General features: G+C 37.8%; 1 protein-coding gene across 1 annotated transcript; it reads right to left on the bottom strand.

Annotated features, from left to right (window-relative positions):
- Positions 1-2,452: 2,452 nt before the first annotated feature.
- On the bottom strand, positions 2,453-26,859 carry BUB1B (BUB1 mitotic checkpoint serine/threonine kinase B; the record flags this gene model as incomplete). The annotated part of the gene is made up of 23 exons (XM_082000235.1): positions 2,453-2,642; positions 6,782-6,888; positions 7,283-7,454; positions 8,959-9,101; positions 9,814-9,975; positions 10,259-10,371; positions 10,545-10,691; positions 12,791-12,960; positions 13,907-14,193; positions 15,259-15,361; positions 15,741-15,825; positions 16,063-16,143; positions 16,636-16,688; positions 16,982-17,079; positions 18,351-18,463; positions 18,756-18,982; positions 20,861-20,955; positions 22,858-23,051; positions 23,161-23,339; positions 23,431-23,627; positions 24,546-24,690; positions 24,935-24,994; positions 26,717-26,859. The coding sequence occupies 23 exons, from the start codon at positions 26,857-26,859 to the stop codon at positions 2,453-2,455; spliced, it is 3,264 nt and encodes a 1,087-aa protein (XP_081856361.1).

Below are 26,859 nucleotides of genomic sequence, written 5' to 3'. Positions count from 1 at the left end.
TTATTATATAAATAAGAGTGCACAAAAGAAAGTTAAGTCCAAGGAATGTAATGGATCACGGTTGCACCCAGTTGCTTGGAGAACAAAACTTGCACAGAGATAAAACAGGGATGTCTGAAAGACCTCCCTGGCCTCCTTTTACATATTGGTGCAATCAACTGATACTATAAGGTAGGCAGAGACTAACCTGTGGAAGAGATGCAGAGTTCCATTGGAGTAGAACTGGGAACAAGCAGCAGAAGAGGTATGTCTGGTTGTTCTTTTTTAGTTGCTAGTTCCTCTTCATTAGTTGTGTGTGTTTGTTTCTTATAGAGAAGTTTGTAATGACATTGCTAAGTGTTTCTTATTTTACAGTATTGGGAAGGAGTTTCCATAATTTTCTAGTTATGATAAACTGAGGTGCTTGTGTTGTGTGGATCATACATGAAGAATAATGAGACATGCTCTTGTGCAACTGACTGAGAGTAGTCTTATTAGATGGAGAAGCATTATCACACTTTTTGTTCAAAAAGCAGATGCCAAGCCAACCTAAGAGTAATAACAGAGTATTTCAGCTTTAAAATAGACTTCATTAAGGACAAATAGATTCACTTACAGATTTTAAAGACACGAGGAACAAATTTCCTGTACTGAACTTCTGCTGAGCTCTTATCTGTGTGTTTAGACCGTTCTCGGTAAGCTTTCTGTCTGAATAAGGTTTATGAAATAGGTGAAGAGGTAGTGAAGTTGCTCTGTGTTGGCTGGAAACATGTCTTGCCTGAGAAGTCCTTCAGATGACCGATACTTTGTTATGAGCATTCTCTTCCTAAGCTACCTGGTTTCTATATCAGTGCTGGAGGACTTAAACTGAAAAGGCTGAAAGTGAAAAGACAGTAAGTGAGATCCCCCCAGAATTTGTCTAAAAGGAAGTTAGAAGATCAGGAAAAGAAAACAAACTTCAACTAAAGGAAAGCACTAACAAATATGCAAGTCCTTTTAGAGCTAACAGAAGTTAGTCCAATGCATAGCTCCTAGTTGCTCTACCAGTGATCTTTACTTCAAACTCTGGCTCAAGATAAATCATTATTTCATCTGCTTGCTCAATAGATGACTAACTAATGATTTGTATTACAGGAACCATTGTCTGAGGCACTAATAGACAAAAAAAATTCTTCAGCAGCAGTTTACATTAGATATTAAATTTGCTGATAGACATGCTTTAAGTCCTATTCCTGAAATACAAGAGTATATAACCTTCATGAAGGGACTATAAAGAAGGCATTAGGTATCTGGAAGAGCAGAAGAACACAGGTCAAAGCAAGAGTAGTAGTGATGGACATAAGTAGAAAGAACAGGAAAGAAGGTGGCTTGTAGTAACTTAGAAAACACAGAATTAAGTTCTGGAGCAGAATTTAGAGATAACAGACAAGCAGGGGAGAATCAAACAGAACCATGGCTGGAAAATTTGACCAAATGAGAAAAAAAAACCCACTTACAGCCAATTTGGTTTTACAGGGAGAAGGGGAGAAGAAATTACTAGTGATGCAGCCTTCTACTCTCACTTTCATGTCAGAGAAGCTGTGAGGAAGTAAATCCCAAGTCTACACTTAAGGTACATAGCATCTTGGTTTTGAATCCTGTAAATTCTGTTCTCTTAAATAAAATGAAGCCTTTGTATTGGTTTCCACAATACGGTGCATAAAAAGTTAACACAAATATCTATCCACAAAACCTGCAAACACTTCAGCAAATTTAGACTTCAGCGGTATTTCTGAAAGCTGCTTAATCCAGTCAGTAACTCTAGTCCTTGCAAAAGTAAATAAAACACTTGCATTGAGAAGCAAAAATTTAAGTACGCATCTCTTTCACTCATGACTTTATCTACTTTTTCTTAGGACAATCATCCATGAGAGCACATTCCAAGTAGAATCATTCAAGTTGTGTTCAAGTGTCCAGGAAGTCCTGTGTAGTTATGAAAGCTGCCACCAAATGAGGGGCTTTTGTATCTAGCAGCCACAAACAATTCCCAGTCAGGCAGAAGCACTCCAGCATGGATACCAAATCAAGTCTTTTGTAACCATCTGACAGTAACATTTAATGTGACAGAGTTGCTATCAAAATACAACTTTATTGATGAAACACTGATTAAAAGACCAACTAAACGTAGGACAAAGATGTTTCAAAGACTGCAGCGTGAACTAGGTATTAAACACATTTTTAAGGAGCTATACAAAAAGAGGAGGGGGCAGTTATAACTACCAACTTTCTCTGGCAAACTGTTCAGACACAGACTAGTTCATGTAGCAGGCTTAGGAGGTTATCTATGCATTGATGATATCAACATTCTTTAGCAAGTCCCGTGTGTAGTACTGCAGAAACAGCTTCAATCACTGTTCATTCTTACATTTGAAAATAAAAGAAGTTAACAACAAATTCCTCTCTATAATACAAAAAGGATTTGTCCTCTGTGAAATCACAGGAAGTTCTCCAAGAGGAAAGTTTCTCCCAGTGCAGCTAAGGATTCACAAAGTCGTTCTTGGAAACAGCTGTCAAACATGTCACTTATTTCCTCTCTTAACTCCCTCAGCAGAGGCACTGTGGACTTACCATCTGCATTCAGAATTCTCCCAAAAAGTTTACTCCAGAAATCACTGTCAACAGTCCTAAAACAGACAGAGCAGTTTTCAGTGAAACAGTATGCATACACGACATGTCTGTCAAGATTTCCATTTATATTCAGCACTAAACGCCCTGGGAGAACCAAGTCTGAAATTATTATTTCACTCACATAAGTAAGTGTAAAGGAAAACTAGGAATGTATTGTTAGTTCATATGTGTGGGCCCCTTTCTCTTTCTCTAGTAGGCTTCTGGACAGGCTGTTCCACAGGTCTATCAAAACTACTATTTTTACAGTTACCTCTTCTAGTGTACCTGACTGCTATCACCATTCACACTGAGCCATGGCACTTCTTAATTAAAGGAGTTATCAAGAACTTTCTTTGAACCAACAAAGTTGGCAGATTCCTTTCATGAACAAGGGGTAGAGGTAAATCTTATTTCCCCATTTGCAAGTTAAGTTCACAGATCAATATTAAAGGAAAGCTGCAAGAGAAATACAAAAGAATGAGTGGTTTACAGCCGGTTTTACTTACTTTTTTTCCCCTGCCTTCCATCTGCCAGAGTTCTCATATAGATAACATTTCAAAGACAATTAATAGTAATAAATCCCCTCTCTCACAGATATACCCACACCACATGAATAAAAAGGTTAAGTGACTCATTAAAGTCTCAGAAACTGATTATCAGAGCTAACCCTTTGTTCTTCTTGCACTGAAGTCCATAGACCACACTGCTTCTGACTACTGAAGCACTTTTCTCCCTCAAGCTAGGAGTTACATTGGCTTTTGAACAAATTATCTACCTCTGCTTTATGTGACTCATAAAACAGCAGCAGCCATAAGTCTCAGAAGGAATCTGTCCTTTACTATTACACTAGTAACTCCTACATTTTCTAAACTAACGAAGTCATACAGAACCTAACAAAACAAAAAAAAAAAAGCAAGACTTGAGGCCATTTTCTTCATGGACTTGAGACAACTAAGAAGCATAGCAGAAGAGGTTACATGTTGGGTAAGGATGTCTAAGGAGTTACGAGCGACAAAAACAGTCCTAAAAATTCAAACACAGCTTCTGTACACTACCTCAACAAGGTATATAAGCCTGCACAGAGGAAGTTTCCTACTATAATGAAAATAGAAGAAACTAAAAACACTCCTGGAACTGAAAAATCTCCAAATACATTCTTTAATAACGGTAACATGCTAAAACCTCCTCCCCTGAAAAACATGTTGTCAACCTTATAGTAATGCTCAAAGATGAAAAAAAGGAACTTGATCAGAATTCACATTCTACCTTTCCAGAAGTCTTTACTGTAACATTGAAATGTTTTGCATTCATTCATCACCTTTTCAGTGGGTTCTGCTTTAATGAGTGCCATTGGCCTTAGAAGAACAATTTTGTGCTTTGCCTTGCAATTTCCCACTGCTTTGGTATTTTGTTGAATTGTTAGTAAAATTAGTGGCTCTACTAGTCATTCTACTATCTTTAAATTTGTTTAATACTTAAAAATAAGTCCTTTTTTAAAAGCTTTCCTAGGATAAGGAGGTCAGGGTTGTTGCATTTAACACCAGCCAGCCTTCTATTAAAAAGCCTTCTTCCATTTCTTACTGCCTAAATTCTCAGAACATTGAGGAAAGTTATCCTGTCAATACAAGCCTCAGAAAAGAAACCCCAAACCAACCCCCAAAGAAACAAACAAAAAAACCCCCCACTTTCCAAGTCACTTATAGAACTTTCAGCAGAAAGAAGTACCATGATCTTTACAAAAGAAAAGTAGAACTACTAAAAGCTCCAGGAGAAAGAATCCTGTGTCTTCATGGGTGTTGCAAGTGTCACTGCCACACGTGGCTGTATTTAAAGAATAAAGCTCAAGATTAAGTACTTCTCACAGGAAAGTACTTAATTGTGCACCCCCTTCTGGTGGCTGAATAAGAAAAATCATGCTTGTCAAATTATTTGAGACTTTATTGAAAGCTCCAAATTGACTAGAGGAAGTGTCAGCAATTAATAAGAGCCAGACATACTAAAAGACCTACATGTGAATGAAAAAAAATTTCAGTGCAGATTCCTTATTCCTGCATAACGAAATACCCTGTTTACACTGTCGATGTAAGACTTCAGTATAACATGTAACTAAAGCACCTATACAAACATTTATTGGAATTCTTGATGTTGAAAAGTAAGTATAGAAGATTAATAAAAGTCTATCACACTTTGAGAAGCAAAGTAGAAGACAGGGTAGAAAATGGGAATTCCTTATTTGTACTCCCAACTCCAAAGCAAAGTTATAAACTAATGTACCCAAGTGAATGATGAGCCATTACAGCCTGATTCCAGCTGCACGGAATTCATGCCCAGGCTTTACCTTCTTCCTCCTTAGTTTCCTCTAGCCCTTCACAGGCCTCACTCCGCTTCTACCCAAGTCTCCCTCCAAGTTCTACCTCTACCCAGTATCCTACTTCTTTCAATCCAGTATCCCCAGCTTTAACTGAAATTCCTTTCCAATTGAGCCCTCCCCTCCAAACTCCCCATAACAGCCAGCCCTATCCTTCAGACTTAATCCTCAGACTTAACTATACCTGCTACTCAGTTCTTCCTGCTCCACTTCCAGCCAGCTATTGCTATTTTCCCCATATTCAAATCCTGATGAGGTCCCCAACACCCTGTGTGGTTTCATCTGCAGTAGCTCAATTTAATCTCTTGTAGAATTAAAAAATTAAATAATAAAAAAAAATCTATAAGGCAACGCTTATCAGAAATCTGTCCCTCTATCCCAACAGAATATTGTTAAAAACAGATCATGTTCTGATAGAAATTAATATACAGGAGTCCTATTTTTCAGAACAGATCAGGCTTTCATAGCTCAAAGATATGTTAGAATATCTGTCAGTAGAGAACAAAAGCCAGACTCCATTAATGACTTAGTTGCGTTTTTCCCTTTTTTAAATAGTATTTCTGAAACAAAGGCAGTGTAAGATACTTATTTACTGCCAACCTATACATCATTGATATTCATCTCTTCAGATGGCAGTCACCCACCCACAGTGATTCTGCTCTTCACAGCCTAGTCCTGTAAGTTGATCCTCTGAAGAAAAAACAAAAGGTACAGGGTACAGTAAGGCGTGCATAGTGAGTACTCCGCAGAAGCCTGCTACAGCCTTTTAAGTACTAGTATCAGTGGCTGAAAGACAGAAATAGGCCCAGTAAAGAAAAAAAGCATTTTTCCCCTGTACATAGCTCAAGATGATGAGATTTTTTTCACAGGTTGAATACAACAAAACTAGGCGGTGTAAGTAATGCAGGTTGCTAGGGAACTGGACAACTCCCAGATTGTGTAGAAAAACCAGTAGGTTTTCTTAAAGCAACGGCTATAGAAGTACATCCACACAGCAAGTGTAGCTAATATACCATGATCCTGAATGCAGACATCTGTCAAGTGATTTCTGTCATGAGCAGAGAGCTCTGGAAAATCCTTAAGAAACACTAAGGCAGAAAATTCTGCAGGATGTAACTAACAAAATGAGCAAGTGTTTAGTCCAAGAACAAACAAAACAGTAGATGAAGGCAGAGTAGTCTTATAGCCAAAACATGTGGCTGAAAGAGAGCAGTAGAAATTAACACCCAAGGACAAACAGCAACTTCCAAAAAGAAGCTGCTTGCACACGCATCTTAAATTATAATTTTAAATTATTTTCCTTCTTGTGCACATATGCCGTTTCTGCAACTATTATAGACAGAACCCTGGCATCAGTGTCTTAGTAGCCTTTCAATGAAAAAAGCCTAGAATTAAAAAAAAGCAGAAAAACAAAATAATCTCCATTTATAAAGCAACATGCCCATGTAATTTTTTCCTCACCATCCACCCATTTCTAAACTTCTCCAAGCTTGGTCTATCAAGTGCCAAGAGAGACTAAAGCAGTCTGGTCTCAAACGAAGCAAAAAGCAAAAATCATCTTAACTGGACTGTTAGGCTCACATTCAGCTTAAAATTGTCTCCTACACAGCACTAAGGCTGCTATACAATGAACAAGTGCAGTAGCTTCAAAATTTAAGCCCCTACAGAACTAATGCTTTTGGCAACAACAGCACTAAATTCTGTGTTCTAAGTTTTGAAGATGGCTCCATTGTGAAGGAAGTTAGAAGTCTGTTCTTCCCCAGCAGCCTCCTCTGCAAAAGGACTTACTTTGATAGATTTTGGCTGATTTTCCAGACGAAATTCTCTTGATAGACCTGGACATGATCCCCAAACAGCATCAAATGGACTATATCTGCAATGCCAACCAAGTCTACCTGCAATCACAACAAACATTAGAAAGTTCAACTTCTGTCTAGTTTTGCAATCCACTACAGATTTCTACTGTTGGTGCTTTTACACATTTAAGTCTGACTTAATCTTTGCATCAGAATCTTCCAGAGACCTGCTAAGCAAGAAAATTTCAAAAAGTATAATTCTGGTGTTATTGTATGTTCCTAAATAAATACAGTAGTCACAGGCACTGTGACTCCAACAGCAACTCCAACAGCACTGTTAGTGCCTTTGCTTAATGCCAAAGGTGAAAAGTCTTCTTTATTCAGTATTTATTGATCAGAGCTTTCAACAGAGTTTGCAAAACATAACTTAAGAAAATAGAGATTTTGTAAAGGAAACACAGCAACTAAGATGTCCTGCTAAATAGAGACTCACCTGATAAGGAAGAGAACTTTTTGCCAGAAGCTGTTGTCCATGAGGGGTCTGGGATATGGGAAAGCTGTTGGGCAAGCTTACTTGAGACTGTAATCTCAAATCTAGACTATGAGAGAAATCCACTATCTTCAGAGCTCTTGTCATCTCATCGTTAGCAAACGGATCACAGATCCTGAGCAGAGGAAGCAAATTAAGCATAAGACTATCCATCAAACTTTTTTTTTTTTTTAATTAAATTTAACAGCATAGTGAAGCTGAGTCTTAGCTATGTCAATGCTCCCCTCTGATGGTTAGCTTAAGAACTGCTGCTGAAAGGACTACCCCTGGCTGGGGGACCAGCTGGCAGCCTGAAACTTGGGAGATGATACTGGTATCTCCAGAGGAAGCAATGGGTTAACCCCCTAAAGGGTTAAGGAGGATGATGTTTTGATATTTGTCACAGTTATCTGTAACACAGTTGGTGGAACAAGAAAATAGCATAATATTTAGCACTTCTGCCCCTCCTTCAAGATCTCAGAATACTTTATACAAGAAAGAACGAATCTTCATAATACTTGAATAAAGCTTTCCTAGTCTACACACTAGGGAGGACAAACAGAAAGGGCAGTGAGGAGCATCTGTATAGATGACAGTGTACTGCCAAGTCAACAGTATAAAGAGATCACACTTCTCACTACTATTCTTCTTACCTACCTGTATGCTATGAGCATACATTTTGTAATTTATACTAGGCACTTATCCTAGGATACTTTTTGCTATCAAAAAAACCCCAAAAATCATTATCCTAACTTTTTGGCGGTTTAGTTTGGTTTGTATTTGCCTCAGAGTGATCCAGCAGGAGAAATCCAAGTCCATCAAGCCACTGTTAGATCAGTGACTTTCAAAATAGGATGCTTGCACCCTAAGGAGTGTGCAAGACAATCCATTGGGGTGTGTGAAGAAAATATTAGAACTTCAGTAGTACATGTGTGTAACTTATAAATAAAGCATATAAAGAAATTATAAATAAAATATATTGGGGGTGTGCATGGTAGATGAAGTTAATAGCTATTTTTAACATATCAGTGAAGATTAAGAACAGCCTCAGTCAATTTCTAAGGGAATTATATCTGAATCATTAGACTTTCCAAAGTTATTATCTTCCCACCCTTAGTTCACAGATCACATTCCAAGGGATATGTGACTTTGTTAACATAATACGGGAAAGCGCTTAAAGAAGAAAACTAGATCTATGCATCAAGTTACAAGCTGGACTGTAGTGGAGGCTAAGCAGTCTGTTTAAGAGAGTGTCTGGATATTCCAGTCCCATCTGTCCTTTGTCTTCTAATTTCCTATTTTTCAGATATGTGAAACCAAAAGGCAAGGTATCTACCAATATCCAGTTAGCTGTCCAGTACATTGGTAAAGCAGAAACTTGAGAACACAGGCAATAGCAAAAACGTTTTGTTTGGTATAATACGTGTTACAACATCATTGTATACTATTTCTATAGAAATAAACAAAAGAAAGGTTTATTCCTAAATGAAGTGTTTTCACTATTTTTAGAATACACTGTAGGCTAAAAATAATGGGCTGCAATATCAGTACCCCAGCTAAAGAGGAGAAATTACAGAATCACAAGAGCTGTAACTGGAACAGCGTCGTATATCCTCCCATATTCATACAAAGAGACGAACCTGTCTCCCAGAAAGAACACCTCTGGACTCAGATCACCATGGACAATCTCTGCTTTGTGGAGCTTCTCTACCACACCCAGAAGATTATAAACAACCAGTAGGATAACTTCCTCTGTGATGGACTTACAGCCACGAATAACATCCTGAAAACAGGGAATAAACATGGATCTATATGTTATTTTACTGTAGATTAAGTGTAATATTTATACCTCAACTTTTTTTTCCCTGATCATCTGTACAGAGATAACAGTCCTACCCTAAATTCAGTATAATCAGGTTTTGCCTATGACCAGCCCAGCCAGAATTAAGAGAGCCACGAGGTCTTAGGAAACACTGTTAATCAGAAGTGGACAAAAGGTCAGGAGGAGGAAATTGAACTGAAGACTGAAATAACTATTTAATTTGTATCCTATTTATATGCAACAATTAAAAATGCACCTAAAAGACTTTACTTAAAATGTAAATCCTTCAGCAAGACATTAAATGCTATGACCTTACTACAGCAGACTGGAACTCATTGAAGATGCCAAGTTGAACAAGAGTTTTAGATGCAAACCTTGTTGTGGTATAACGTGTGGTTCTTTTGCTCAGGTCGTTTATCACTCATAAATAAAGAAAAGGTGAAAAATTGGTTCACCTCTGAAAAACACATGATCTATAAATGAAAAACCAACTCTAAGGCTATACTAGATAGTCCTAATTCGTATATAGATTAAAAAATAGAAGATCTACATTGCAGGCTTAAACATGTGAAGCCATCTTCAGCAATGAGCAGAACAAGAAACAAAACTCACTAATGGTACCTGTGCAACAGTTCACGTCTTTTACAATTGTACTTTGTTTATCTGTACTGACCCCAAGTGTGAAGCGATTTATATCCCTGTGCAAAATAGCACAGCCATCTTGATACAAGTAACAGCTGCAATTCTCACTGAAGCTTTGGTCAAAATCAGTATTCAAACGCTCCTGCAACTGAAGTGTGATATAAAAATCCCAAGGCACAGGCTGGGAGTACACCTACAAGAAGGTATATAAGAAGAACATTTATTTTTGGAATAAAGCGAAAATTGCTAATCCTCATATTCTTCTCATCCTCTTTTTCCTCCCTGCTTTACCAAGGAAGACATTTTCCACAGCCAGAAACTTTTAATCTATATCATCAATTAGAAGGAGAGCTTGGAGTAGCAAACTTCATGTGCGAAATTCAGAAATTGAGACCAAACTTATTACATTTTAATTTACATTGGCTGAGATTTTTAACATTTCACACTTCTTGTATAAAAAACATTGTATACGTTACCTTAATTGCAAATCCCTTTGCATCCAACTGGGGAAAGTTAGCTGGAATTGCAAAAAACATCTTGTATTCTTCATTGGACCAATATTCCCATTTGATACAGTAAGTCTCGTTTCCTGTTGTGAAAGTTTACATTTATGAGCTGTCACAGCAATGGTATGTACCCAGGCTGTTCAAGTTATTCCCCATCTACACCACATAAAATTAGTGAGGATGAATATGAAGCATGTTTCAGACCAATTAGAACATAAATAGATCCCTTGCACTGCAGAGTGTCTGGCATACCTACCTAGCTCAACATCTTTCTCAAACTCCATGACAGGCAGAGCACCAGTCTCCAAATGAAAATCCGGAGAAGTAGTCAATGATTCTGGCAAAGGATCTAAAAGCTTTTTACGCTCTTCAGCGCACCACAAGAACTGAGTTGCATCATCACCTAGGAAGACAAGTAACAGAAACAGCAGAGCTGAATCTACGTGTAAGAGTCTCTTTGTGACTTGATTATATCTGTTGAGAAAGAGTAACCTGGATATTGGAAGCTTTCTATCTGCATACTGATTTGCAGATCGATCTATCTGCATCACCTTTCAGCAAGTCAGTTAATCTCTTTCCAGTAGTTTTGTGTTCTGTGAACATAACACTCACCTTTAAAACTACCTTGCACTGTCTCATCATGAGGTCTCAATGATTTTACTGTAGCATCATGTAAAATGTGTCTTTCACAAGATACAAAGCTACGAATTAGATTAGGTGCATCTGCTCAGACACGGCAGAATTCAAACTCATTTTGCAAATTAGCACTCCTTTTTTAAATCTATGTCCAGAGTAAGTGATCTGTTTGTGATTTTTAAATGAAGCGTTTTACTGAAATTCACTCCGTTGAATATAGCAGATGTTTTATTTAAGAAAAGGAAAACAAAGTTGGACTCCAACTCTGCTGCTCACTGCAATATTAAGAATTTAATGGCTTTACCTCCTGGAAAACATACAAGATAATTACATGTAGGTCTGGGTTTATTTTCCTGCATAATAGGACAGAAAGAAAAATCATTCAATAGATGAGTTCATCTGTACAAAAACAAGGTATCCTGAAAAGTGTTGATCTCAAATGATCAGGCAGAGTAAAACATAGCAGAACTAAATGGCTTCTACTGACTACTTCTCCAATAGACTGTGACTACTAATGGATGGCAACATTTTAAGTTTTCACAGTACAAAGGTAAGAATCGGAGTATCATTACCTACTGTTATACTGCATTGCTTTTCAAATAAATGAGTAAGATACTGGTCAGGAAGTCATTTCGTGAAAGTACATCCAGGAAACATTGTAGGTTGAAGGCTAAATAGGTGTTCCAATGTTTTACTGTCACAAACCTATTAAATTTACTGGCATATTTTAAGGAATAAGCTGACAGACATCTGAAGTAATTTTTCTGCTCTATGCAGCATTAAGGAGTCCTCAATAAAATTACTACATCCAGGTTGAGAACTGCAGTTCAAAGGAGATGTGCAGAAAGCAAGAAAAGCAGCAATGGGAATGATAAAAAATTTAAGAAAGGACCATTAAAACATCTGAACAGATTACTGCATATGATAAAAAAGGAGGATAAGATCTATCACAAATATTTCAACTACTTCAGTGACAACACTCTTCTCCAAATTGTATTTTCATTCCAGGTCCCAAGCATACTTCAGCATAAAACAGTCTTCAGACACACAACAACCTATTCTTCTCTAGAGTAGATACACCGAGAATTTTCAGATATGCAATTCTAATTAAAATACCATAAACTGAAACCAAAGGAGTTAAAGCAGGTTGGACACCTTGAAAATGGTCATTCAACACAAACCTAATTCTACAGGCCAGGTTTTGAAGGCTTTTTGTGACCATTCCTGTTCTAACTATAATATAAAGATTTTTAACAGAGAGAAACAAAGATCTTTGGTTAGAAGAAAAAAAAATTATCTATTTAAATACCAGTATTGTTTTCCTTCAGTCAAAAAAAGAAACATACTGCAAAGCAGCACAACAGTTTACAGCAAAGTTGAGAGTACAAATTTAAAACCAAAATCATGCAACTTTCACTAGATTTCAAATTCATATTCACCTTTTTCAACATGGCACTTATCAGCACATCAGGAGAACACATAGTATGATTACAGAGAGAAAAAAATGAAGACAAAACAAAACAAAGGTGTCTTAGAAGTTTTCACTACCATCCATGGAATTTTTCATTTCAGAATTTGACCTCATTACTCCGATACACTCCCTGCTTTAATACCTTAAATAACTTCTCCATCACCTCAATATTTACATCTTTTGGATGCTGACAAGCATGCTGTATTGTATACCTCACTACAACTTCTGACAAGGGAGACACAAGTTTAGTCACAAGTCAAAATAATGGGAAACACACAGAAACAGTAGAATATAGGAGGTACAAAAAAAAAAGCACCATAGTTTAGTGTCAGCTGCAAGTTATTTGTTGTGAGTGAAACTTAGTTAATACTAACCAGTAGTGTTTTCACTGATACCTCCTGAATCAGTAACTGTTTCAGCAGGCAAGCTCTGAGCAAGTTCCAGTTTCTCAGGGATATGCAGGTATTTAATAGTAGATATTTGTGTAACAGAGGAAAGAGAAGATCCTGAGGAGACTGAAGAACCTGATGAGCGAGTATCTTCCAGGCTTGCTTCCATGATTGGGCTGTAAATAAAGTTATCAACTATTCAGACTTTCAGAAGATACAGTGTTTAGATAATGCCAGCCTAGTGACTATGAAAGCATGCTGTGCACTCCCAGACTTCTTTGTGTTAAAAGAAGTCCTCTCCCATCTTTAGTGAAAAACCGACAGTTATGTCAGGGCTTCATTTTAGCTTCAATGATTGTTTATACTCAGAATCTTAGTTTACAGACAAAATTTATCTTCTCTTCCATTATATATGACTGCTACAACAGAAGATATACTGAATATTTATTACTCCCTTAGCTACCAAAATTCAGACCTACAGTACTTTTAAAGCAGCAGAGGGTTAGGTGGGAAATAACTCTTGCTCTTCCCTCTTAATTATAATCAGCATGGTTTCCCAGGGAACTTGTAAAGTAAACAAACACCTTCTAGCATGGTTTACATGTTTACATACTAACAGCTAGCAAATCAAACTCAGTTTTAAATTAAGAGAGCCTGATATAATGGATGCTTCTTTCTTTACAATGATAAGAAACAGGAGGTTGTTTGCCAGGTTTTTTTTCTTCTCTCCAGCTTTTCTGCTCTGCAGAACGAGTCTAAGCCATAATCACCAGATGCATTTTATATACTAAAATAACTACAGAAGCATACGAGTATAAAAGGAACTGATGATTCTACTTTTCATCTCTAGTTACAAAGACAGAGTGTGAATTTCTTTGCAAGTTATTTGGTAGAAAAAACATGGGAGTTAAGTCCCACAGCAGTAATGCTAAAAAGCCAAGTGGGCTTGCTATTACATCTTAAATCTGCTCAAGACAAAATGGACCCCGAGCTAGAGAAATGGCTGTCTTCAGTGCATTATGATCGCTTCAGAAAACTGTTTCTTCAGCAACAGAATAGTAAAACCACAACCAATGAAAGATACACAGGAAAAGGGGCTTAAGATACTTTGTTGTTAATTACCTCAGTTTATTTACACAAAGAGCTTCATTGTACACTCCTTCACAAATGGGTGTTCCCTGATTCAGAGGTGCACTCTTAGATTCTGGACAGTCTTCCTTCAGGACACTCTGTGAAAAAGCAGGAGCTGGGACTCTCTGAGCTACCACCCCATGAAAGGGTGTTGAGGCCAGATGGGCAGCCCTAACAAAGTCACACGTGTCTTCTGGGTTGGCACAAAGGGTTTTGTTCTTGTAGGAGCCGGTCACAATTGCATCTTCAGTTAAAGGTTCAATTCCATTCAGCTCATCCTGAAAAAAAGCAGGAAAAGACAGTGAAAAGCTTGTAGATTTTATGTCATCTTTTTAAAATGTACTTAAAAGCTGAACATTTCTCTCCCCTTTTTTCCACCCCACCATCTTCTAACATGAATCTGACAGTCTTCATGTACGCTACTTATATTGTTCATTCAAATTGAGTAATTGAACCCTAACTGTAATATAGTTGCATATATTTCCTCCAACTAGAAAGCAGAGCTTTGTTACCCTCCAGACTGCTGTGGAGCAGCCATGAACACTTAAAGGCTATTTAGTATCTACCACTCCAGAGTACATTTCAGTTCAGTTATGAGCACATTATTAAAGTGTTTACTAAAATGTTGGGCATTGAAGACACATAGGCCATGTAAAGCAGCACTATGCAGTTATCCAGACTGACTCTAGAACCAAGATCAGCATGATGTTTACCATGCTTAACCCCTGCTAAGTATTTCATATTGTAGCTGTACATAAAATGGTTCTCAGCTCAGAATAAAATCCTCTCACTCAACCAGTCTAAAGGTCTATGGCAGCATGCAGTAACTAAGTCCTTTGGTGAGGTATCAACTACCACCTCTGTTGAAAGCTTTACAAACATCTGCAAAACTGCCACATAAAGACACACAGCTTAGGAAACAAGATACAAAGGTTTAAGGGAGTCAAGTGTAAGGTACTTCAGGTAAGAAACACAGGAGCTGAGATGCTTGTTTGGATGTGTGGCAAGTGGATAAGCAGGAGGCAGCATTTAAGAGTACAACTCTTCATTACACAACTTTTTTAAATTTTCAGAGCGGCCACTAATCAGTTGCTTAAAATTTGGATGACTTCTTACCATCATCTCCATATTGGCCACCTTAAAACCTATTAAAAACATCAAAATTTCCAGTGTAATCTTAACATCACCCAATTCAAATATTGACATGCCAGACAGAAGTTTAGAATCCTTGCTTATCTCACATCATGTCATTCCAGCCAAATCTCACTCAGTTCAACAGTAGGACATTTTATGTTGGTTTCTCCTTGACAGGAAATCTGCTATGGTATAAACTGTTTCCTTACACAGGCTTCTGGTGGTATGTTTTCCTTTGCAGTTAGAGAATCTGAAGGTTTACGAACAGCAAGAGGGCAACAGGCACTTTGCTGGGTATGATCTGCAGAACAACTAAGATAGTTACATTGCATTAAATATTTATTAGGGTAGCTTCCGATCTCCAGCAGACATTCCTCTCAAGAGTTTAAGTCTATTTCAATCTACCACTTTTTACTACAGAACTACCAGTAATCTGCAATATATACAGTTCTTCAGAATAAAGAGAGTTTATATAGCAGCTTAAATAGTTCTAGATATAGGAGGAAATGTTCTGTTGTTCCTCATCATGGACTTCGCAAGTAGAGTAATGAAATAAAACAAAAAATAAAAACAAAATGAAAAACCACCCCACATCCATACAAGAAGCAGCACTGTATTTTAGCTGCTACAGAACGTGATCTGATACTTCAGTTTCCCCTCCCTCTGAAATCTAGGTCTTGAATAATTCAACCTTTTAGTCTGATTTGTTGAAGTAGAGGATTCATCAAATATGGAGAAAAACGTAGCAGGATCCGGTGGGGGAAGGAGACCTACATCTGTAAAGAAAAAACAAGAGGCTCTATCAACAGTTTTTCCAAACAGCGTATCCAATGCTACTTAAAATGTTTAATACACAGCCTTAAAAATACCAGTCCTAGCAGGAAGTTACAGAACTGACATTTAAAGAAAACTGTTTTAAAAGGCTTCATTTTGTCATGTTAATGAACCACACTTTTACCGCTATATTACATTAGCTAGCTTGCTCTTTTTAGAATATGTTTCTGAATTTGTACCTTTTTTCCCAAGGCTGGCCTCATCTCTCTGTTCCTCCTGTTCATCCTCAGACTCTACAAAAACACTTCCCCTCTGTGTATCTGGGCATACATCACAAGACTGGATAACCTCTGTCAACAGTAACAGTAGTCAATTTGGGTCAAAAGTAAGTTTCTTCAGCACACAGCCTTCCCAACAACACGACAATATATTAAGTCTGACTGTATTCCTCTACCAAATCCTCTGATACTATCTTAAGTCCTTCTTTGTCCTCAAACTTAATGTGTTAAACTCTTTTACAGATTTTAGTAAGACTGCATATATGAAAGTGTGAAGAAAGCTCTTCAGCTATTAAAAGGAAAAAAGCTCTTCTGCTTGAAAGGCCTTTCAAATAATGACAGTTCTCAGACCCCAGATGCTCAGTCTTTTGCTGAATATGGTTAAAGGCACTCAACACTACCACATTCTCATTTTCATTCTTCTAATCCACCTAGGCTTTTGGTTTTAGTTTGTTGCAGTCTTGCTATTCATACAAAAGAACACTTCCCTTCAACACGGCCTTCTCCTTAATGGTAAAAAATTTAAATACTTACCCTCAGAACAGGGTGGTTTATGTAGTTGAGTATATTTAGAGACTGGGCATTCACTGTGAAAAAGATACAAACTTGATTCTTATAATTTTACACACCTTCACAAAACATAAGCAAATTTTGTAAAAAAGGTAAGCCAAGCTTACGTATGCTACTTGTAAGAAGTTAAGATCCCTCAGACAAATAATTGAAATTATATAGGGACAGATTACAGATCCTTGTTAAAGGCTAATGCCTAGGGGTATATTCCATTCTCTGCAGCAACGAGGTATCTGTTAGTGATCCGTGTTACCTATAACTAATTATCCCACAAATTCTCTCATTGCTAGCAGAGTAAGTCCTGTATTACCTTTGTAACTGAGGCTGTTTCTCCCCAACTTCTGTTGCACTTGAAAAAGTAAATCCTTGCAATCCCAAAGGTGGTGAAGCTTCTGTTATCTCTGTTGGCTGTAGAAACAAAACCATATTTTGGTTCTACAGTGATGGAATCACAAGCCATGCAACAAGGTTCCAAGAACATTATAATAAACCTGTGTAGGTCATTAGAGCCCTGATGGATTAATAATTGTCTTTAGACATTTTTATTTGTTTTTATTTATTAGTTTACTTGCATGAAAAAAGTCCATTCTTATTGTTTAGTGTAGTTAAAATGCATAATTTTACTCTTTGCAACTGTATATAACTTTCATAGGAGATTTGAGTTATATTGCAACTATTAAAGACATATGTAAGAAATTACATAGCTTACAGCAAATTCACACTTTGTATTGCATTATTTAAGATATTTACTACTAAGGCATTGTTTTGGAAATGGGGAAGGAGGAAATAGAGCATGCATGCATACGTTATTAGCTCAACTGATGAAATTGGGAAAAGGAAAAGCTTTAAAATAATTACTTTTTACTTGTTATTTGCAACTTATAAGAAAACAGGGGTTTAAACACTACCTAGCAATGACAAACAAAAATATACTTGCTTGGAAGATACTCTGCTGAAGACTGGTCTATGTAGAAAAGGAAAAAAAAAATCTAATACATAATAGAGCATACTACTCCCTATAAAACTTAGAGACAAATCATATGGCTTTGTGTACTGGTGTTGGCTGGAATAGAGTAAATTTTCTTCATAGTAGCTGGTATGGTGCCATGTTTTGGATTTTTGACCAAAACAACATTCATAACACACTGGTGTTTTGGCTATTGCTGAACAGTGCTTACACAGCACCAAGGTCTTCCATTCCTCATGCTGCCCCACCAGTGAGTAGGCTGGGGGCGCACAAGTTGAGAGGGGACATAGCTCTGACAGCTGATGCAAACTGACCAAAAGGTATTCCATACCATATTACGTCATGCTCAGCAATGAAATCTGGAGGAAGCTGGGCTGGGGGGAGGGAGGGGATGATGTTCAGAATTACGACATCTGTTTTCCCAAGTAAAATAGCTTATCAATACTTGTAACACTATGAAACTTGAAGTTCTTGATTTGCATTCCTACAGTGAAATTATATGGCTTGGGGGCAAGCCAGGGAGAAGAAAAGAAATATGTCTCTGAGCATTCATTTACTGGGTGATGTATGTGTACCATAGGCTGAAGCATCTTTTCAAAAAAAGTTTTAGAAGCGTTAGCTGAAGAGAAACTTATTAGATATTATTCCTCCTTTGGTACTTTTACTTAAGATAGTAGCTATTTGTAAAAGAGCAGTTAAACTAGGACAATACCTGTTCACACGGTTGTTGCTGCTTGTCATCTTCCTTCTTCTTTAATTTCTTCTCCAGCTCCTCAATTTTCCTTTGTATTTCTTCCTTTTTCTGTGCTATGGCCTGCATCTCCTCTAGGGAAGAAAAGTTTTTAAGGCACAATGCATATTTCACATGCAACCTGTGGCTAAAGCCTGCATTATTTTTAAAGGGGCTAAAACCTCTGGTCTTCTTTCCCCGTTTCACAGCCTACATGTAAAGCTGCCAGATATGTTACTTCCTCTATACCTCAGAGCAGTTGAATAACTATTCCAGTAGAAAGAAAGAAAAATAGCTGCAATAACTGACAGCTATATGCTGATAGGAAGCAAGTATAATTTTATGATTCCATCTCAGAAAACTTTGTCATCCCATTTTCAAGCATACCTTCGGTTTTCTTTTTTGCTTGCTTTCTGTAGATCTCAGCTCTGATCTCTTCCAAAGAAAATTCTTCGACTCCAGCATAAACTTTATCTTTACAGTACATCACCACCTCTTTCTTTTCTTGAGTACCCTGCTGATGACTCTGCACTCGCTGTAGTGGATCCTCCTCTTTCTCAGGTTTGCGAGCACTTAGAACACGGTTTATGCTGGGTTCAATTTTGCAGGGAGTCCTGGAAAAACATGCAGTTATTACTTTGATTATATGTGCTTCACTGTAACAGAGAAAAGCAAGCATAGGAGAGAAAATAGCTAATTTCAGAACCTAGATGTAGAATAGTCTAAAGACATTCTGTTCTGTGATGGAAAAAACAAACAAGAAATATGGAATGATAGCACGTAAAAGGCAAGCATACCAACTCAGAATTGTGTAATCAACAACAACAACAAAAAAAAAAAGGTGCCCTATTAAAAAAAAAACACACTGAAAAAAAAAATCACTGTAAAGGAGTCAGTAGCAGTCTGTTTCTTAGCTTGAATGTGCTTTCTGGAAGCGCTACATGCTAATTTCAGGACACAGGAACCAGAATTTGTACAGTTTTCCAGATACGAGTAATCCAGATGACTCCAGCAATTATCTGTACCTTAATAAAAGATGATCTGAACAACTGACCTTGGAAAAAAAAAAAGCGGGTTAACTGGGGTCTGGGTAAACAGTTAGTTCAAAAGAAAATTCAGCGCACAATTTCAAGATAGCTGTTTTGTTTTGCATGTGAATCGACTCACAACCCTAAGACCACCTGGGAGATCATGAGGCAAACAGGTGCTTCTCATGGTTGGGGTTTTGTAAAGCTCTCTTTTGGGGGATGGGGGCTTATTACCAAGATCACTACAGGGTCCTTCTACCCAAATCTCCAGATGACAACTGATGGCATGATTTGTAGCATATTTATATGGTTTCAAAGCAACACCTTCACACTTGATTTGGTTGATCACCATGGCATCATGGGAAAATGGACTTGAAGGCAGAAAAAAAAAAATCTACTTTTAAATTTTCAACTACACAGTATTAAACTATGTACAAACTCTCTGCTCAAATTGCTTAAAGCTAATTTAGCATGTTCAGTTCCCACCCATTCCTTCCTTTTCCCTGGTAGAAAATGATGCTGCCTTCTGTAAATAATATGTCTTCATCTAAGAGAGACCAGCACATCAAGAGACGTAATTCCATGAAATCACCGACTTTCAGAAGCAAGAAATAGTCTTCTAGCTTAGACAGAAAATTAATTTTTTACATAGTCTTAAACTAAATTATGATATGTCCTTGGTCAGAGCTAGTCTGCAGTCCACATGCAACATGCAAAACCCACAGGAAAAATCCATGCTGTTAGCCACCTTTCAGCATTCTTTGATTATATGCAATTCAGAGCAAGGAAGCTGTCCAATATCAAACATTCTTTTCCACTTCTGTCTTAGGAAGAGCCTATGCTTTCTATGGCCATCGTTAGCCACAGAATAAGAAAGTTAAGCAGCTTTGCAAAAATAACGCGTTTTCCTTTGCTCTAACAAAACAGAGCAATCCCATCTCCTGGGATTTATCAGCATTTCAGTGAGCACAGTACAAGCAGGAAGGTAATTTGAGGCAAAACAGCATATTCCTCGATAACCTGAGCAACACTGTCGTCATGGAAACTGATAGCTTGTTTCAGAATAAAACTCCAGATAGAATCCTATAGAGTTCCCAAAATAGAAGAAAACAATAAGCCTGACTCAATTTATGGCTACTTTCATCGAAAACAGCATTCCAAGAGAGGTAACAGTGTTTTTGTGTAAACGTACAGAATTAAGTTATTAAACTACTCAGCATCTACAAATATGATAAGAGTCCCACATAACGAGCACCAATAGTCAAATACTTCCCATGTCCTTATGCATCCTCCACTGAAACCTTGCCATCAAGCGAAAGTACTAAGAGCTTCCATGTTGACAGGGTTTTTTTTTTTTACATTCTTGTAGGTGTGGAGGTTTGACTACTTGGCAAAACCCGTCAGAACCTTACAAAGCAGCTTTGAGAATTTCAATGCAACCCCCATTTCAAACTGAAGACTCACATAACTTGTTGCTGAGCTGACTCTTCCACATACGGGGTGAAATTGGGCAGTGGGCAGGGCACTTCTATACCAGAATTTGCATTGCTGCGAGGACGCTGAGGAAAGAAGAGTCAATGTTAACAGCTTAAACATTCATGTTCGGACTCTACGTTACTCTATACTCTGAATCTCCCTTTTCGAAGTGCTTGGCTCATTTGTAGTTTTTGTTATTTAAAAAAATTAAACCTGATAGACTTATTAATTTACAAAATTAATTCCATTCTGATACATAAACAGATCATCAGCTGAGCGTCTAAAAAACAAGACACACTCCTCCTGCATGTCTTCATCAGTACCTAGTTTCTATTATTGAACGAATGCCGGTCAAGCAGGGTATTCCAGTTGCTCCTCTCGTTTGCTTTCCAGAAGTGCTACAGTCATTTTTCAGCCAAGACTGTCCCAATTCTATGATAGCGTTCCTCTGCTGTCCATCAAGAACCTCCAGGAGTTCTCAATTTTCCTCTCAGAGGCCATTCCAACACCACAAAAATCCCTTAACTGCTTCTAGGTTCCATTATTTAAAGAGAAGACAGATGGAATTTCATCTGACAACATGCTACTCATCTGCCTACTTGAAATGGGTATTTCAAAAACTGACTTCTCTTTTCCACCATTTTTCAAACTGCGTACTTAGCCATCTTCACACTGGCAATAAGAGAAATACTCTATACAGCTTTTAATAGCTCAAAGCATTCACAAAAGATTATTCTTTCACTGTAATACAAGACAGAATGAGCACCACACTTCACTGAAGGGGAATTATACATCCTCAATTCTCCTGCCAGTTACAGATATTTTTATTTTTTTTAAATTAAATCTGACAAATTTCATTGAAGGGGGAACAGAGAGAACTCTTAAGGACAGACATTAAAAGAATACGGAAGCATCTGAGGACCAGAATGAATGTGTTAAGCAGCCCAAAGCAAGGCAACTGATAAAAGAGGTTTTACATTAATAATTCCTCCTCCTCCTCATTCTTCTCAGCTAGATTAAACCTGTGATTTACTGAACTTTTCCATTCACTTAATCAAATTGCTTTATAACTGGTAGGAATTCTTCCTGGAGTTTCCATGAATTTCAACCCATTTTCTTCCCTCCCCCCATCCTAGTTTTTGTTTCTAAGCTTCTCAATGTAGAAGTCTTTATAACTGAAGTCTAAAATATTTTTATTATCCTATTACTTTCTACTCTTCCCCTCTAATCTACAAAGAACAAAGGAAGACTGGAGGTTATCTAAGAACCTAGGAAACAAACTTGATTTCATAGGATTAATTCCTTTCAGATAATGCCTTGGATCATTTCCCTGCAACAGCTTAAACACCTGTAGCACAGCTGCTTCTTTTCACATCTCTATCATTAGTTTAAAGCATTGGAACCTACTTTCTGTCATGCTATCGTCAGGATAAATATTCTACTGATACAGTAGTTCTTCAACTCTTTTGATATCCACTCTTCATCACAAGCACTTCTAAACAGACTTGCAGAATGCTATACTTGCCTTATTTTCATAAGAAGTTGTTCTTGTGAAAGAAGAGTTCACAAGTTCTTCCTTCAGGTTGTATGGTACAGTATCAATTTAACTCTTGCTTTTCTTTCTTGCGTAATTAACGAACACTTGGCTTCTCTCCCTTTCTTTGGCTAGTGTTTTCTCTCTTACATTCCTTTCCTGCCCTCCAAACAGCTTCGCAGGCCATGTCTACCAAGATTTCTGGTTAGCAAGAATTATGATTTGTTGATTTAAGAAGTCTAGAGAGGTTTTTAAACTTATTTTAGCAAGATCAGCTTGCTAAACTTGAATAGGTTACACATAGCCAGAGACTCTTTAGGAGGAAGCTAGTTACAAATAGACACAAAGCCCATGCAAGGGAAAAAGAGTATGACCTTTGTCTCAGGGATCAGAAGTCATCAGCTTACACACATCCTCCTCTCTTTTGCCAGTTCATTTTGAGACTCCTTACCCTGCCCGAGTTCCAAGGCCCTGCGTTTAGTTCATTCTCCTTGGCTCTCGGAGCTGGAGGTGCTGTCCATGACTGTGGTGTAAGTACGGGAATCTCAGGTCCAGAAGCTGAATTTTCATCAAACACAGCAAAACCCGGATTGTTTGAAAGCTGCTGAGAAGTTAGAGTCTGGAAGTTTCTGTTCTGGGTCGTGGCTACAAGCAAAATTATTCATGCAAATTAACCTATCATACTCAAGTGCAAATTCCACAACAAAAAGATGTAACTCTTCCAATAATATGTGGTTTCAGGAAACGAATGTACCTTTAAGTGCATCTCCTACACGACTAATTGAGACTCTCACTGTTTTCTTCCCCCTGCCTTTTAGATCTGCCAAAGAGCTTCTCTGAGGTTCTGCAGCTCCCAGAAGATCCATATCTTTTTCATCAGGAGTTTCCTCAAGCCCCAGTAGTGTCTGCCGAGAAACACGCGTCTGAAACTGCCTGAGAAAAATATTGGAGAAGTCAGCATAAACTTCACTGTACCAGGTATCCACTGAAGTACATAAGTTCTTCCCTTTAGCTGTAAGCTTACCTGTGATGGGACTGGAGTTTGTCCAAAGGCTCAGCCTTGCGCTGAAGACCTTCCTGGAATATCAGATCTGCTTTCTTAAAACTTCCTCTAGCCTCAAGTACTTCTGCCCATGTGATATATAGCTGTGCCAATGTTGTGCCAATCTCCTGGCTACGCAGGTAACTGTACAGATCCAAGGGCTCGTTACAATAATTTCCCTGAAACAACCAAGTATTTCAGTAATTGCATTGGACAGCAAAGGATTCCAAGTCAACATCTGTGTTTTGGTGCCTCCAGCAAGACCACATTGATTTCAATACAAGTCTTACAGGAGCAGCTGTAAGGCCAGGACACACAATGTATCATGTCACAGCACACAAGATAAAGAAAAGGAGTTCAATAGGAGAAGAACAATAACGAGAGAAACCTCTGACTGCGTGTATATATTTATCAATATTATTACCAATCCCTTAATTCTAGCCTACATATTCCAAGTCAGTCATTTCTTAGTTCAATCATTGAATTATCTTAGATTTAAAAAAAAAATATGTCATATTAGTATTCATGGGAATAGTTATTTTAGCTTTATCTAAAGTACAACATATTTCTTATCAGTTTTTGGAACTGGTAAATCAGCTCAGGAAACTAAACCTGGAGAAAGGTTGCTTTAAGAAGATGAGAACAACAACAACTATAGCAATGGAGAGGCAGGGCAAGACCAGAACACACTCAGCTTAGTTTTGCTTAAAACACAGGAAGTGGATACAAGACAGTTCGAAGTTAAAAACACTGGTAGGACAGATATAACACCTAAAACGCATCTTTAAATCACTTTATTTTACCTTAAATAAATAATCAAGCTCTACTTATTCAAACTAGCTTTTCCAAAACAAAACTTATGGAGTTTGTAGCTGTCCAAACTGAATGATCTTAAAAAGTTCTGAAGATTTTATTGAAAATGAGAAGTGGAATTCAACAGTAGGCAACATGTTTGCAGAGAGATACTTCTAATATTGCACTAGTTGTACACCATATTCTGTGACTCTGTTGTCACAAAAATCAGCTTAACTGTGTGCAAATGACATGGCAAGTACCAAGAAAAAGCAGCACCCAAGACATATTCACAAAACACTCACAAACTTGAGCCAGAGATTAAGATAGCGGGGATCTTTGTAGTATCGCTGCTGTTCATTGAGTGCTTTCACTGCCCTTTCCAATATTGCTGCGAGATTACTCTCCTTTCCACCTTGGGGGAAGGTTTGCTCTGTCCACTTGATGTACCTAGAGATGGAACATATTCATAGGAGGTCAGTTCTGAATAAGATACAAGGCTTCTGTTTCTGTACAATGTAAGGCCATCTAGAAAAAAAAAAACTTTGGCATAATATTGAAACACAACATATTATTCAAAAAAACTGTTATAGAATTTATCTTTTATTGAGTTTTTTATTAAATTAGAATATTTTCCCCCAACTTTTACAAGGATATCTTTCTATTCTTTCTTCTGAGATAAAAGGAAACTTACCGGTCCCAGACATCCAGTGGATCATCTCCAGAGTAAAATCGGATTTCTGATTCAAACTCCCTAAAAAAAAAAAATTATCCATCCAATAAATACATGTGTATAACTGTAAAGATGTTTTCTACACCGTAAACTAAGACTTTCACTCTCACTTATACCATTTTGTAGGTCTATTTAAAAAAAGGCTAGGTTAACATATATTTAGACTTGAGCTTTTACTGAGACCAGAAGAATAAAAAAAAATAAGCTTTTGCACTCTTCTTCAAACTGAAAGCGCTGGGATATGTATCATTATTTAACAAGAATATGCATCTTTCCAAAGCATATTTCCAAGAATGTCTACCCCAAAGCTTATATGGTACCCCTTGACAGAATGTTTGTTCTGTTACGAAGAGTTATTAGCAGAAAGATATATTGTGAACTTTAATTTTTGCATGAAACGTCCCTTATTTAAGTATAGGAGGAGGTTGGAATACACAGGATGATGGAAAAGCCTGATGATCAACTACAAAACTGAACCAGAGAGCGCAGTGAAGACACATCTAAGTGGCCACACTGAGAGTCATCACCTTGTCTCATTCTTCAACTCCTGTGCGTCATTTCATCCCTACAACATGACTTCACCCTCAAGGCAGCACATAAAGAAAGAAAACCACCTTGCAGCTTGAGTTAGACAAGAACATTAGCTTGTGTTTAGCAGTGGCGTTAACCTACAGAGTCATTTAGGTTGGAAAAGGCCTTTGAGATCGAGTCCATATCTTGTAGAGCTCCCCAGGCAGTGCCTTGTTCTTGGAAGGCTTTGTTCAACTGTAACACCTCACAAACGTAATGAGTCAAGTTGGACAAACCCTCTTGCAGAGCCCAGTATAACAACAACTCCATTGCTTTCCACAAAAATAAACAAAATCAAAAAAAAACCTCAAAACAGTTCCAGCTGATAAGCACTGGTTCAGTAAGTACTGAGCAGGTACCAAAACCTGTAGACGTGGCACTTCAGGACATGGTTTAATGGGCATGGTGGTGCTGGGTTGATGGTTGGACTTGATGATCTTAGAGATCCTTTCCAACCTTATTGATTTTATGACCCTGCTGTCTTCGCAGGAAATCACCCAGATGGTTCAGCATGACAAACACCAGTGCTTCCAAGTGCAACAACACATTACAGACACAACAGCAGACTCTTCACAAAGTCAACTTGGCCTTCACAGGACATGCAAATTTGAGAATCAGACAATAGAAATATAACTGAATAGGTCTGGGATGCAAGATGCCCTTTGAAGTCATACAGTCGTATCTGTGGAAAACTGCACACAAGACAGACAAAACCCAGGATGACTTTGCTCACTCAGGTGTCTTTGTGATTCAGGGAAGACATACAGAGATAGCTGTATTGTGCCTACATTATGATAGTAGGAAGTATTTATCTCCTAAGAAATACCCTGCTTCAATAGATTATTGTAGGAAAGTCAAAAAAAGCTCTCATCTTTGTAACCCATATGTATTTTTTGTAATGAGTATATTTAAAAGCGCAACTGCATCTCCCCAGTGTTTGCTATTTAAATACTCCATTGCAAAGCTAAAAATAATAGTCTATTCTGCACAGCACCCACAGCAAGTAGTCCTAAATACCTGGAGTGTGATAGTAGCATAGACATCAGTTACTAAACTTCTGTTCTTTTATGCTTTTTTTAATACCTATGAGATTAGTGCTGTTAAATAAGACATAGAAAAACTGATAAGAAGGCAGGAAGGTAAGGGAAAAGAAGATGTCAAAACATTGCTCACTGTTTTTTGAGCTGAACAGCAGTGTGGATGGAGGTGTCCTGCTGAGCCAGTGCTTCCTGCAAGGTGGACATGACACGCCCCTGCCGGAGGGGCTGCACGTTCTCTTTGCTCAGCTCCCACTCATCGTTGCAGTCCTGTGACAT

The sequence above is a fragment of the Phaethon aethereus genome (assembly GCF_964289735.1).
Source record: "Phaethon aethereus genome assembly, chromosome: 5".
Lineage (NCBI taxonomy): Eukaryota > Metazoa > Chordata > Aves > Phaethontiformes > Phaethontidae > Phaethon > Phaethon aethereus.
Note: the sequence above shows the minus strand (reverse complement) of the source record. Positions and strands in the feature narration are given on the sequence as shown.